At 44.8% G+C, this 14,868-nt stretch overlaps 1 protein-coding gene across 3 annotated transcripts in view; it reads right to left on the bottom strand.

Moving 5' to 3' along the window:
• FAM120A (family with sequence similarity 120A) overlaps window positions 1-13,133 on the bottom strand; it is a 123,836-nt gene extending 110,703 nt beyond the window's left edge. Inside the window, exon 1 of one of the 3 annotated variants that reach the window (XM_045023216.1) lies at window positions 13,051-13,133. Coding sequence is in view for 2 of the 3 variants with exons in the window: in XM_045023215.1 (XP_044879150.1) it covers window positions 3,717-4,190 (474 nt within the window). In the remaining variant the exon portion in view is untranslated. Of the gene's footprint in view, window positions 1-3,716; window positions 4,685-13,050 lie in introns of those variants that run through there. The other 2 variants (XM_045023215.1, XM_045023213.1) reach the window with 2 other exon arrangements.
• Window positions 13,134-14,868: the final 1,735 nt, after the last annotated feature.

The following is a 14,868-nucleotide window of genomic DNA, read 5'->3' as shown; positions in this document are numbered from 1 at the left end:
GTCTCTGGGGCTAAGAGGCAAAAAATATTCTTCAGAACCCAGAATTTGCACATTATACACCCTGACATCAGATCACAGTATCCATTTAAACAGTAGCAAAAGTATCATGCAGGAGTTCCAGAAATTAATGAGTTAGACAAAAAGAAAATCTTAATATCTATTTCATGGAAAGACAACAGGACATATTATACTATAACAATAATTTCACATGACTTAATATTCCACGAAGTGATCTTTAATGCCCTTTTATTTAGAAAATATTTTTTCAAGCTACAAAAACAGACTAATATCACATTACATAACCAGACTTGAACTAATCCTTCAAGTTTTAAGAGAAATCATAACAAATCAAACTATTTAATGCTGGCCAGCTACAGCTTGGGAAAAAGAATAGCTGCCATCATGACAAAGGTAACCAGTGACTAAATAAGGACTTTAAATAAAATGTCAGGCCTCAGTGTTTTGCAGTACATAACATATGAGAGAGAGTTTCTACCCTGAGGGATTTCTAGTTTATTCTAGGTATATGCCACATCTGATTAACACAGGAAGGCGAAATCTCACTTCTCCTGTTAGCCGCAAGCTCTCATACGAAAAAAAAATAAATCTACATACATACAGGAACAGGACAATCATTCACACTAACCTGTCAATAATAGTAACACATTGTACGTCTGTCATTCCTGTTAACCTATCACTACACGAGATACGTTAACCCACAGTTATAAAATTTCTTACCAGTTACAATGGGATCAAGGGGTGGGACTTCCACCATCAGCTTAGGCTGAGCTGTAACTGCCTCTAAAATGCAGGATGATTTTTAACGCTAGGCCTTTCAACCTTAAGTCCCAGATGGAAAATAAAATGCTAAGTTTTCCTCTGTGAATCTAAGGTCTCACTGAACCTCCCAAAATTCCAGAAAATAAGTTATTTTGTTGTTTCTCCCTTCTGCTGAACACTGAAAAACTTAACCAAAAAAATCACTTCTTCAAAACCCTTTCAAGACAGCAATCTTTACAGAAACTTGTCCTGAGCTCAAAGTTATCCTTTGGCCCAGTTACAGCTGTGGTGTAATCTACCAAAATGGACAGTACAAAAGCAGAATAATGTTAAGCTCCAATTACTGATCAGTGGCACATCTCTGAAAGTCACATAATATGCTACATAAGTAATAGACAAAGTTGGCAACTACTAGTTAGTATGTGTTCCAACTTCTTCTGCTCTTTTCTCCTTAGTGGACATTTAAAAAAATAATTCCTGGAATTTTCATTCCAGGTTTTAGCTACAAAATTTTTTTGTGGTAAATAATATCCATTAAATGTGTGTCATAATTTAAAAAAAAAACAATATTACTGCAAGATTACTACAAATTTGGAAAGCTGGATAAAAAGTATATAAAATGTTTTGCAACCTCTCTCTTGGATGCTAGAGTAAAAAGATTATAATAAAGCCTCAAAGACATTCCCTCCTGCAGTCAAAACTATCAGCAAATTTATACTTGTCTGAAATAAAAACAGTTTAAACTACAGCTGCATAACTATATGTTAAGCAGTACTAGTTTACAAGAAAAATAGGTTATGGCACTACTTTGTGTTAATTATTTTAGTATAATGGATTAACTACTTGAAACCCCTTTATGGAAGTATTCTGGGCCTCTTTATATTTGACAAGTTATTTTTAGCTTTATACCGTGGATTCTGAACATCTACATTTTAGCATCTGATAATGCACTTCATTTAGGCAAAACATCTTCAGTTTAAATGCAAATTAAAATCTTGCCTCATGGCAGAACTTGTTGCTGGCCTATCAAGTACAATACAACTTTACTGACTTTTTAGTAACTGTTGTTCTATAAGGCCTATTTAAACTCTTGGCAAAAAATATGTAATACTGCACATGAAGGGGCAAAAATGTAGAGTATATTGTTATCTGTGGAGCAAATTAGCTAAGTGTGTTTCTAAGAAGAGGGAACGCAGGGCAGCAAGGGACATTTTACAAGTCAGATAAATGAATGGAACAGTGACCCCCAAAAGAACATGGAGGCAGAGGATCTAGCACAGAATACTGCACCCAGTTTTAAAGCAAAAGAAAATACTCAACTTTATATATAAATAAGACTGTCAGCTAATCAGCATTTGGAGGATGATACCTGCAAATTCACGTCACCCTACAAAACACCATCATCAGCCACATTTGATGGGTGAGTAGGACTCTCTGGTTGCTACCCCAAGAGGACATGAAGGGGAGTAGTGAAAGAAGGGAATCTACAAATGAAGGGATAGAGACTACAACAGAAAGGGAAAATAAGGATAACCCCCCTCCCCCAGTAAAAAGAAAATAAAATAAAGATGGAAAAGACAAAATATAAAATGCACTGAAAGAAGTGAAGAAAAAGTAAAAGGAAAGCCAGGGGAAGCAACACAGCTAGTCCTGTTTTTGAAACCATTAAGTTGTTGCTATGCCCCATTTTGAAGGCATGCTGAAACTGTGATTTTCCTCTCTGTGGCCCATTTGAGCAGTTCGTCTGGGGAAGGGCTCTCCCCGGATGCTGTAAATCACCCTCATTTTGCTTCCACAGGCTGACAGGTATGTATAAATAGAAAATCCCAGCGGAGATTAAGGACACCAGGGTGCTCACTACACCCTCCCTTCTGCCTGCTAAGGGCACCCTGCAGCTCCCAGGCGGCAGCAAGGCTAGTTTTGCTCCAGCCTGAGGGGGTCGCGGAGAAGGCAGCGGCAGCAACATAAACTTTGGCCGCGTTCAGTTGTGCAGCTGCCGCTGGCCAGTGGAGGCCGCTCCCAGGGAGCTCGCCGAACCTCCTCTCCCCGCCAGGTTTTGACGACATTTTGCGGATATGGGAATACACGATTCCCCCTCCCCTCGCTGAACTCGGTACGGACATTACCGGGAGGACAATCCCGCTGCCATCTTAGAGCTCTACCCCTCCCCAGCGCCACCGCAGCCTCCCCAGGCCGTAGCGCCGGGAATTGGCCACAGGGACTGAAGAAAGCGGCAAGAGGGGCGCTGGTGCCATGGTGGTGATGGGGGCGCTGGTGCCATGGTGGGGGAGGCCAAGGGGCGCAGCCAGAGGGGGCGCTGGTGCCACGGTGGTGATGGGGGACAAGGGGCGCAGTGATGGGGGCGCTAGCGCCATGGTAAAGATGGGGGGCCAAGGGGCGCAGCAAGAGGGGGCGCTGGTGCCATGGTGGAGATGGGGGGCCAAGGGGCGCAGCAAGAGGGGGCGCTGGTGCCATGTAATGGGGGCGCTAGTGCCATGGTAAATATGGGGGGCAAGGGGCGCAGCGAGAGGGGGCGCTGGTGCCATGGTGGAGGAGGCCAAGGGGCACAGCGAGAGGGGGCGCTGGTGCCATGGTGGGGGAGGCCAAGGGGCACAGCGAGAGGGGGCGCTGGTGCCATGGTGGTGATGGGGGACAAGGGGCGCAGTGATGGGGGCGCTAGTGCCATGGTAAAGATGGTGGGCAAGGGGCGCAGCAAGAGGGGGCGCTGGTGCCATGGTGGAGATGGGGGGCCGAGGGGCGCAGCGAAAGGGGGCGCTAGTGCCATGTGATGGGGGCGCTAGTGCCATGGTGGAGATGGGGGGGCCAAGGGGCGCAGCGAGAGGGGGCGCTGGTGCCATGGTGGGGGAGGCCGAGGAGCGCGGCGGGCGGGGGTGCTGGCACCCTGGTGCGGGGAGGCCACTGGCCCCGCTGCTCACCTTGATGTGGAAGCGGATGAGGGCCAGGCGGATGCAGTGCGCCATGCAGACGGGCGGCAGGAACCAGACTTTGGGCGGCGGGGTGCCCTTGTTCTGGACGTGGCTGACGATCTGCTGCGCGGTCTGGCGCTCATTGCCCTGGCGCTTCACCCACTCGTGGAGCCGGGCCTTCTCCAGGGCCCCGTTGAAGAAGACGAAGAGCTCGATGTTGCCGTTGAAGCAGGCCTTGGCCAGCGCCGCCAGGTAGCCCAGCATGTGGTTCCACTGCCCGCCGCTCACCCAATCCGTGTAGAAGCCGCCGTAGAGCCGGTGCAGGCAGTTGTCGGCGTCGATGAGGAGGCGCAGCGGGGTCTGAGGGGGCCGCTGGCGGCCCCCTCCCACGAGGCTGCCCCGGGCCAGCTTCTGCAGCTCCACGGGCACCACGGCGCTGGGGCAGTGCTTCTCGATGTAGTCCTGGAATCCCTGCACTCCCATGGCGAGGACCGGGCGGGCGGCGGCGGCGGGCGAGCGCAGGCCCGGCGGCGGGGTCCGGGTGCTGGCCGGGCGATGGGCTGTGGCTGGAGTTGCGGGCGGGGTGGGAGCGGTGGAGCCGGTGGGGGCGCTGCTGCTGGAGGTGGCCTTTCAGGGGGGAGTTGTGTGGATTAGTTGGGGGCTCATGGCAGCTGCGGCCGCCATGTGCTGCTCTCACAGAGCCATGGATCAGGGACCCGGGCTGCTGCCGCTGCGGCTCCTACTGCCGGGGGGAGGGGGAGCGGCACAGCGCGCAGGAAGCCACCCCGCTGCCGCCGCCGCCTGCAGCAGGGAGAGCGGAACAGGCGGGACTTGGCGGCGGCCCCCGCTGCCACTCACGGGCCCGGCGCGCCGCGCACACAGTAGCCTCAGGGGCAGTACCGGGGGGGCCGGGCCGCGAGCGCGCCCCACCGACCCGGCCTCTTCCACCTATACGGCACCCTTGGCCTGCGGCTGCGGCACTCGGGCGGCGGGGCCTGGGCGGCCAGGCAGGGCTGTTGCATAACCCAAGCATGCGCCCTACGCACGAGCGGGCGGGGGCTACTACGCGGAGGGGCTTGGAAGTTTGGGGGGGCGGCAGACGAACAGAGTCACGTGAGCGGGGGGCTGGAAGAGGGAGCAGCGAGGGGGCTCGGCGGAGGGAGGGAGGCTGGAAAGGGGAGGGGGGTGTGGAGGACTTGACGGAGGAGGAGGATCGCTCGGCGGCAGGAGAAGGGGGATGGCGGGGAGCGCTGCAAAGCCGCTTCCAGGCAGAAGCTCTGCCCCGCTGGGCACGGTGGCAGTGCTTGGGCAGGGGGCCGTGCCACTGAAGTGTGGTCGTGCGAGTTCAGGACGGGAGGAGCCCGCTGGGTGCTGTTGCAGCCCCAGAGCTGGGGGGAGGGGTGCTGGGTGAGAGGCATCCAGCCCACTGGCCTCCCCCTCGGGCTTGGCTCCAGCGCTGCAGGAAGTCTTACACATTTACACACGCCCAGAAGAGCGGGCTCCATGTGGGAGTTACACGGCCCTGTTCCCGCTCCCGTTTCTGCGCAGCAGTGTACATGTCATGCTGTACCAGTGCTGGGCAGGAAAGACGGCTTGCTGCACGTAGATCAGCCAATGAGAGAAGCGAACTGAAGAGTGTCAACATCCCGGGCTGAGTGGTCACTAACTGCCCGTATGAGTGAGCTGGCTGGGCCCGTGGCTCCCCGTGATCTGATTTCAGGCAAGACAAAAATGATGCGGGGCGCAAGGGGAGAGGAAGTCATGCTCTTCCTCTAGGGATCTCCCACCAAATCCTGCTTTGGAGAAGGTTGGCATTTAACTGAATAAAAAGTTAGTTTTACTTTGTGCTATGCACACACTATACCATACAGCCCTATAAATGCTAACCCAGAGCAGTGGTTTTCAACCTTTTTTCATTTGCAGACCTTACATTTCAAGTGGTGCTTGGAAATCTTAGACCTAGTTTGCAAACTCCCAGCAGTCTGTGGACCACAGGTTGAAGACCACTTACCTTGTGCATTAAGAATAGGGGACATGACATAACAGGTAAGTATTCTATACTTTTAGAAGTGCTATTTTTTTTACCTTTATTTAAAGTAAAATAAAAACTGCTTAGTTTTTGATCATTGCTCAGATAAAAGAAAAACAAATCTTTAAAAACAAATGCCTCTGAGAAGATGGACCCTCCTCCCCTCTTGCTTTGATTTTGCTGGTTTAGGAGGTTTCAGCCTACAAAATACAAGTCCATTGAGGTATGAAATACTATCAAGCAATACTTTGCTTCACACTGTGCCAACAGACTTGTGTGATGTCCAAACCCGACAATATAAAACTAGCATACTCTGTTTGATTTTCTAAAATTGGCACAGATTAGAAGGATTTAAAATTTGCTGTCTCCACACAAATACAATAATAACCGTTATTTTAAAAGAAACACAGTAGTAAGAAATAAACCTCAACTCACCTACAGCTAAAGATTTAACACTACCAGAAAACCTTCCAATATGTCTTTGGTGGCCTGTTCAACAAGACTATATATAAAACCGACTCTATTCACATAGGCCTGACAAGCACAACTGGTTACTGATCTGGGCATGAATTTAAAAGCACAGCAAAATGCCGTCAGTGCTATAGGAACTGCCAGAATAAGATCTCTTGTCCTCTTCTAAACTGCTTCCAGTATTATGGTGATGATTTGCTCACTCCAGTTTCAGCTAATGAAACTGTTTAAAGAGGCCCAGATTTGGCCATAGATATTTCCTGGCAGACAATACATATTATCTTTGAAATATCAACATAGTGTCTCAGTATTCCTCGATGCTGGGCAACTGGCAAATATTGCAGATGCCTTATACCAAGTTTAGTATTTTATTGGTAAAGATACATTTCATTTTTAATGAGATTTGAGTTTGGCCAGATTAGCACCTAAAATAAATATTCTCTTGTGACTCACTTGGTGGTGACTGTTTCCTAGGGAGTTGGTTGATTCCCTCCTGAGCAATGCTAACTCAAGCCTGATTGGAGGACATTTGTATCCAAGAGTGACTGATGTAGCCTATAAAGATGGTAAAATAAAGTATACAGAAAACTTTGTGGAAGTCCTTAATAAAAAAATTTTTCCTGAAGAGTTTTTTTGTTTTTGTTTTTTTAAATCAGTGGACAAAATATGATGACCTTTTCAGATAACTTTCTCCAAAGGTATTCATGAGTATCTAGTAAGAGCATTTTCTTAATTTAACCTTCATCCCAAGGCTCAAATGGATTCTCCCTTCAAAGTGCAATCACTAAGTTTTGTTATAACATTAAGGATGCTACAACAAAACACCTTGGAATAGTTTACAGTAGTACAAAATATGACACTAAATAAACATTGCAATTAATTGGGGATTTGACAGAGGAGAGAGGATTTCAGGTGATTGTTAAAAGTGATTCAGCAGAGCTTGACCAACTGGACAATTAATGCCAGAGATCCAGAGCATAAAAAATAAAAACAGATGGTCAATAGAGTCTGCAATATAGTCAAAGGTACAGCCAAGGAAGAACAGAGTTTGATCAGGAACACCTAAAAGATAGTTAATGTAACTTTATGACAGATCATTCAGACTCTTAAACAACTAATGAAGAGATTACAAATCAATCTAATCTCAGGCCAGAAACCAGTGAAAGGATTGAGGATTCCATCAGTATTCTGAACAAATTTGAACAATTTAGGCTTCAGCAGAACCAATTAGCAGGGGTGGTGGAAAGAGGAAGAGTCTTCAGAACAGATCTTTAGCTGGTGAAAATTTCGTAGCTCCATTGATTTCAGTGTACTTCGTGGCTGAGGATCTGCCACACTGTATCCTGCTCAATCCTGCCACAATTTAGAACTATTCCATATGTGGCTCCAACTCCAGCAGAGCAAGATTTCTATATCTTCTTTATATGGAACAATATTGAGAGGTCAAAACATCCAAGAGACAAACTGGATGCAATCAGGAGTAATTCCATCTTAATATGTAACTAAGGATGACTGGTCCCGAATACCCTATTGCAGTAGTAATGGCTGCAACACTAAAACCCTGCCCAACATTTCATAATTATCTCAATGCCAATGTCGCATAGACCAGGAAGGACAATCGTGATCACCTAGTTACTGTCCTCCTGTACATTGCAGGCCATAGAACTTCACCCACCCACTTCTGTAATAGGCTCACAACCTGTGGCTGAGTTACTGTAAGTCCTCAAATCTTGATTTAAAGACTTCAAGTTACAGAGAATCCACTATTTACTCCAATTCAAACCAGCAAGTGACCCATACCCCACACTGCAGAAGGTGGGGAAAAAACTCCTAAAGTCACTCTGACCTAGGAGAAAATTCCTTCATGACCACAAATATGGTGATCAATTAGACCCTGAGCGTGTGGGTAAGACTCATCAGCCAGATACTTGGGAAAGAATTCTCTGTAGTAACTCAGAGCCCTCCCCATCTAGTGTCGCATCTCCAGCCATTGGAGATATCTGCTAATAGCAGATGGGCCATATGCCATTGTAGGCAACTTCTCATACCATCCCCTCCATAAATTTATCAACCTCGGTCTTTAAACATGAGGGGTTTTGCCCCCCACTACTCCCCTTGGGAGGCTCTTCCAGAACTTCACTCCTCTGATAGTTAGAAACCTTCACCTAATGTCAAGCCTAAACTTATTGATGGCCATTTTATAGACATTTATTCTTGTCCCAACATTGGCCCTGAAAAAACTCCTCTCCCCCTCCTCTCATAATTGCCTGAAACTCTGTACTCTACACATTCAGATGTTACATAAATTGAAATATCTTTGAATATTTGGTGTCAAAAAGGGACAGACTGCCCTTGCTCAAAGCTTTTTGGCCCTCTAAGGTAAAGGTAGTTTCATTGAAAACTATACACTACTGATCTTATGCTGTCATTTGCTACTTCATGCATTGCTTGAGTTTCTAGAACTTTCCAGCCAGTTCCTGAAATGCACACAAAGCAAGAGCTCCCCATTCAAATCAGTTACAAAAATAAAGCATTATGGTTGTACCATTTAAAAAAATAAATACACAAAAACCATGAACCAAAATGAATTCACTATACACTTCAAGAAACAGAGAAACTATTTAAAAGCAGCTCCTCATGAAATGAGGCTAGGTAGACAGATGAGTGGGCGTAAGAATACTGTGAAACTAATTCTTCCTCTTATTCACTCCCAGTGGAGCATAAGGCGTCAACCATTCTCCTCCATTCATTTCGTTCTTGAGCGAGGCAGCAAATTTCATCCCACTTCATTCCCATGCCTTTCATTTCCTCTTCAATGGTCCTTCGCCACGTCCCCAATGGTCTACCTCTCCTCCTCCTTCCTTGTGGTGTCCATCGTAGGGCAAAATGAGGGTGTCTATCAGCACCCATTCTCAACACATGCCCCAACCATCTCCATCTTCGTTGTTTGGCTTCATCCACTATGTTGTTAATGCCCGTTAATCGGCTCACTTCAACATTGGTGATACGCTGCGGCCAGTGTATGTTAAGAATTCGCCTAAGACACCTTCCTTCAAAACCCCGAAGCCGACTTTCTATCTTCTTGTTGGTCCTCCATGTTTCCGCCGCATAAAGCAACACAGAGCGGACGTTCGACCTGTAGATCTCTACCTTGGTTTTCATTTGCAAGATGGCTGACCTCCAAATGTTCTGAAGTCTATAGAATGCAGTTGCTGCAAGACCGATTCTGGTAGATATCTCCTTCTGAATATTACCACCAGCCGATATGTAACTACCAAGATATTTAAAATCGTTCACCTCCTCCAATTCTACATCACATACTACTGTAGTCGTCGAGCTGGCTGTTTTTACTTTCATTGTTTTGCTCTTACCGGCGTGGATATTAAGTCCCACGCACCTTGCTGCTATACCTACTCTATCAGTCTTCTCTTGGAGGTCCATCTGAGAGCTTGAAATCAGGGCGATGTCATCCGCAAAGTCACAATCTTCAATATGACCAGAGGGTCCCCATGCGATCTCTCTTGGCCTATCTTCGGTGGCTTTCCGCATCACCCAGTCTATAACCACAAGGAATAGGATGGGCGAAATAACACATCCTTGTCTAACTCCCGTTCTCACATGGAACCACTCGCTCCACTGTCCTTCATGGCAAACACAACACTTATTATCGGCATACATATCTTTGAGGATGTTAATAACTTTCGGAGGGAATCCATATGTTTTTAGGATATTCCAGAGAGATGGATGGTGGACGCTATCAAATGCCTTCTCGAAATCAAGGTAGTTAATGAACAGTGGCGAGTTCCATTCAAGGGATTGTTCCATTATCATACGTAATACAAATATCTGATCAGCGCATCCTCTCCCACTCCTAAATCCTGTTTGTTCTTCCCTCAGGACCTCTTCTACTGCTTGTTTTATTCTCTGTAACAGGACTCTGCAGAAAACCTTCCCGAGCACTGATAACAGGTTTATACCTCTCCAATTATCACACAAAGACAAATCACCCTTCTTTGGTAATTTCACAATGATACCTTTCTTCCATGCTTCAGGTACTTTCTCTTCTTCCCATGCCTTGTTGAATAGCTCCTCTAGAATCCCGGCACTCATATTCAGGTCGGCTTTTAGCATTTCTGCGGTTATTCTATCTTCGCCTGGTGCCCTATTTTCTTTTTTCTGTCTAATGGCTTCTTCTATCTCTCGCTCTGTGATAGGCCCTTGTTCTACCTCCATCTGAAAACTCGTTTCCTCTATTTCAACTACCTCTTCAGGATTTGGTCTATTTAGAGTCTCTCTAAAATGCTCTGCCCATCGATTAATTTGTTCTTTCTCTTCTATCAATATTCTCCCATCCTTTCCTCTAACCGCTGTTGACCTATTGCTGAACCCTCCTGTCAAAGTCCTCGTGATTCTATACACAGTTCTTGTGTCGCCCCGCACGGCTGCTGACTGTGCCTCTCTTGACAGACTGGTAATATAATCCCTTTTATCTTTTCGAACACTTCTCTTCACAGCCTTGTTTTTCTCCCTGTATTCTTCATTCGCAGCTTTCTGTTGTTCACCACTTCCAGTCAGCATACGTAATTTTGCTATCTTCCTCTCCTCAATGAGTTTGTATGTATGATCTGAAATCCATACTTTCCGCTCTCTTCTCTTATAGCCAAGCACTGTTTTGCTGGCCTCCGCATATACCTTCTCAACGTTGTCACAAATAGTGTTTATATTACCAGTTTGCAAATCATTTAGAAGTTGAAACTTTTTCGAGAGCTCCAGTATGAACTGTGCCTTTACCGACGGTTCTTTCAACTTCCTTGAGTCGAAAATTTGTTGCCCATAAACTTTCTTTGTCTTTCTCAGTTTTATCTGAAGCTTACTCAATACAAGGTGATGATCACCACCTACATCTGCACTTCTTGATACTCTGGTGTCCAACAACGACCCTCTCCACTTTCGATTGATCGCAATGTGATCAATTTGGTTCCTGGTTTTCCCATCCAGTGATATCCATGTCAACTTGTGTATTGTCTTGTGTTGGAAAATTGTTCCACCTATCACCAGTCCATTTTCAAGACATAAATCTACAAATCGTTGACCATTATCATTTCTCTCTCCAACTCCTTCCCGCCCCATACATGCTTCATACCCGTCGTTATTGGAACCGACTTTAGCGTTGAAGTCGCCCATCAAAATCAGGATGTCGTGGCATGGGGTCTTAAGTATCTCTTCCTGAAGTCTGATATAGAACAAGTCTTTTTCCTCTTCCTCGGCTTGTTCAGTACGTGCATAACATTGGATGATGGTGGTCTTCGCATATCTGGAGAAGAATCTCGCTCTTACTATTCTGGAGGTAACAGGACTCCATCCTAACAAACTCTTTCTCTTCTGTTTGTCGACAAGGATGCCCACCCCTTCATGGTGATATCCATCTGTGCGTCCTGAATAAAAAATTGTCTCACCAGAGTCCAGTGTTAACATACCAGTGTCCATCCACCTCATCTCACTGATCCCAAGGATGTTAATACCATATTTTCTCATTTCCTTTGTTACTAATGCTGTTCTCCCTGTTTCATACATTGTTCGAACATTCCATACCGCTATCTTTATTTGTTTTTTGGGTTTATCCAGAGACTCCATCGAAACAGGGACTTCCTTTCGGCTTTGATCCCTGTTTGTCATATTTGGCATCTCTGGCTGGCTACCCACGATTTTGTGAATTTCTGGAGATTTGATTGACGTTTCTGTGGCACTTTTTTTTTTACGTGGTGGATTGCCAACCCAACGCACAACCCTCCTCCTTTCACATCTTGGGCTTGGGACCAAGCAACGGCGGAGTTGTGAAACTAATAGCTGTAAAATAAAAAATATTACAGAAGATCTGGGTGCTGATTTGGAAATGATGGTCTTTAAATCTGCAGTAAAGCTGATGTAGAGCAAGGTGCTATCTGCACATTGCTGGATCTTCAAGATATGTTCTCTCACAAGCTCCTCAATGGTTTCATGTAGATTTTGAATGAGAGAGAACAGGACTGAGCCCCAGGTGAGGGTATTATTCAGGCCAAACAGGTATTTTTGAAGAAATTGGAAATCTGGCCCAAGTGAAGCCAATAGAAAAGGAGCATAAATTATGGTAGGCACAAATAAGATGGAAATAAGACTGTTGAGAACAAATAGCCAACGACAAAAACAAATACAACATCCTTTAAGTTTTTCAGAAACAGAAAGCCTGTGAGAGAATCAGTGGGAGACGTGGAGTGCAAGAGAGTTAAGGTAGCAATTAGGGAGGAGAAGTCATTGAACCTAAATGATTTATTTGCCCCCTTCTTCACCACTGAGGATAAAGTGGGGACACCTTCCCTGACCTACAATTTATGTAATTAGGATGAATCACTTAGAAACCAAAGTGTCAAAAAAGGAATGGCCATACAAGATCAGATCAGTGGGTCAAGATGCTTCAAAGGAAGGTGCAAGAAATCTCATTATAGACAGATATGAAACAATTTGTTTGTACAAATTGGCAGTGTTACCCTGTTAACAGGTATCAGTCTGGCTGGAGAAAGGATAAAATTGACTCATTATGGTCAGTGACTCATTCAATCTGAATATAAGAGAATTGGGAGGGGCTTCCTGGAAGGAAGGAATTGAACTGTGATGAGAGAGGACTCTTTAGGAGCAGCTAAGCCAATGCTGAAGGTTTGAGATGAATGTTATTGATTTCTTTGTTAAAGACAAACTTGAAAAAGAGGGTGCACTTTGAGTTTGTGCACAGTGTCTGTAGGGTAGACTAGGAAGGAGGTATATCTGCATTGCCCATAGGGACACTTCATATAGTCTCACATACTTTACCTGGCTATCTTTAACTTTTCTTCCCCATCTCTCTCCTGTGTGTGGGGAGCAGTGCCTGCTGCTCACTGTACTTTCTTTGGATCTCTCCAACTGTCACTCCCAACTGCCCCAGACATTCTGTCCCTTCTCAAGGAAAACCTTCCAGCCCTTCCTGTTTATATGTCTGTACCTACACCAAATGGGATAAGAGCACTGCTCTGTGGATCTTAAAATTGTAGCCATAACCTCCAGCCCTTGGTCATAAGTTGAACAGTTCTCTAGCCATCAGTTACCACAGTTTCTCTCTCTCTCTCTCTCTTCTCATTGCCCTCCCCTTTGTAATCTGAGGTATTTGCCTCTCAAACTGATAGAATCATAGAATATCAGGGTTGGAAAGGACCTCGGGAAGTCATCTAGTCCAACCCCCTGCTCAAAGCAGGACCAATTGATACAGAAGTATAACATGAAGAGGGAATCTTTAAGGATCTGTATGGCAGTCCCCTTCAGATTCCTAGTGATTCTTGCTTTTTGCTGTAGTTGACTTGGATGAGGACTTTATATATACCCGTTTGCCTATTCTTTAGAGTAGTCTGTCAAATAAAAAGTTTTCAGTGGGTTCCTGTGTTGTATTCCGTGTTCTTGTCCATCTCTGGTCTGCCCAAAACTGGAGTGTCTGAGTTTGACTCTTAACCGCTCTAGAAGTCTTGCATCCTATTTATTGTTCTTGCTCACCATTGTTCTTGCCTAGTGCTAATACCAGGTCCACAGTCAGCAGTGAAATTAGGCTTTGATTTCCCATTAGATTGTTTGTTTGTTCCTTTTGCCTCTGTGGTGGTATATTTCCATGGTTCTGAATGATGATTTTTTCAATACCAACAGTGGTTTAGTTTGGTTTAGAAGACTTGGTATGGTTAAAATCAAAACCAAACATTGTACTTAGGCTCCTCTTCCAGTAGCTTATCCCAGTTCTCAATAGGCATGTTATTTCAAGTCCTTTTCTTTCAGCTATAACAGGTACACACTCTTTGTTTGCTAAACTTCATTTATGTTCTTCCTAATTTTCTCTTGTTTTGTCTTTAGTCTTCCACTCAAGTTTTGTCAGTTCCTGTAGCCTTTGATGCTAACTGTGCCAGAGCTGTTGATATCTGATGAACAATACCTTCCTTGTAACTTAAATTATTTTCTTAATTTTATACAACTAAATTTATATATATATGCACACAGAAGAAAGTTACACAACTAAAGGACTTCATAGGAAGAAATCTAAATACATTTCCAATTAAATTCTATTAGTATTATATATAAAATTCACAAATCTAATCTTTCATATCACCTTTTTTAAAAAGATCCACAGACACTACTTTAATATACAGCAACTTCTTCCAAATATCTCAAATAACTTATGATTGAATATTTTCCTCTTAAAAAGGAAAAGATTTTCATATGATGGGATATTCAACTAAGTCATCTTAATGCTTGTCAGTCTCTCCAGCTGCATTATCTCTCAGATAAGTTTCGTTGTTCTATTTTTGGAGCTGCTTGCTTTTTCCAGCTTGCTGCAAGTAGTAAGACTGCAACAACTGATAGATTATTAGTCAACTTAAATGGATTTATATGAGCTAAATGCTAAATATTTCCACAGTATAAAGGAGGAATACTCTTCCAACAATCTTATATGCTGCTAATTATGGTCTCTTTTATAACATTCACTTTTTCTTGTTGTGCATCTTGCTGAAGTTTCCATTTTCTACTTATCTACCCTTGCTAACCAACCATTCCTGGACTCCTGCATTCCAGCACTCTTCTTTTTGATTTGCAACTGTGGAAGATCTGACTGCA

This window comes from Mauremys mutica, chromosome 7, assembly GCF_020497125.1.
Source record: "Mauremys mutica isolate MM-2020 ecotype Southern chromosome 7, ASM2049712v1, whole genome shotgun sequence".
NCBI lineage: Eukaryota > Metazoa > Chordata > Testudines > Geoemydidae > Mauremys > Mauremys mutica.
This window is presented reverse-complemented; position numbering and strand designations above follow the sequence as displayed.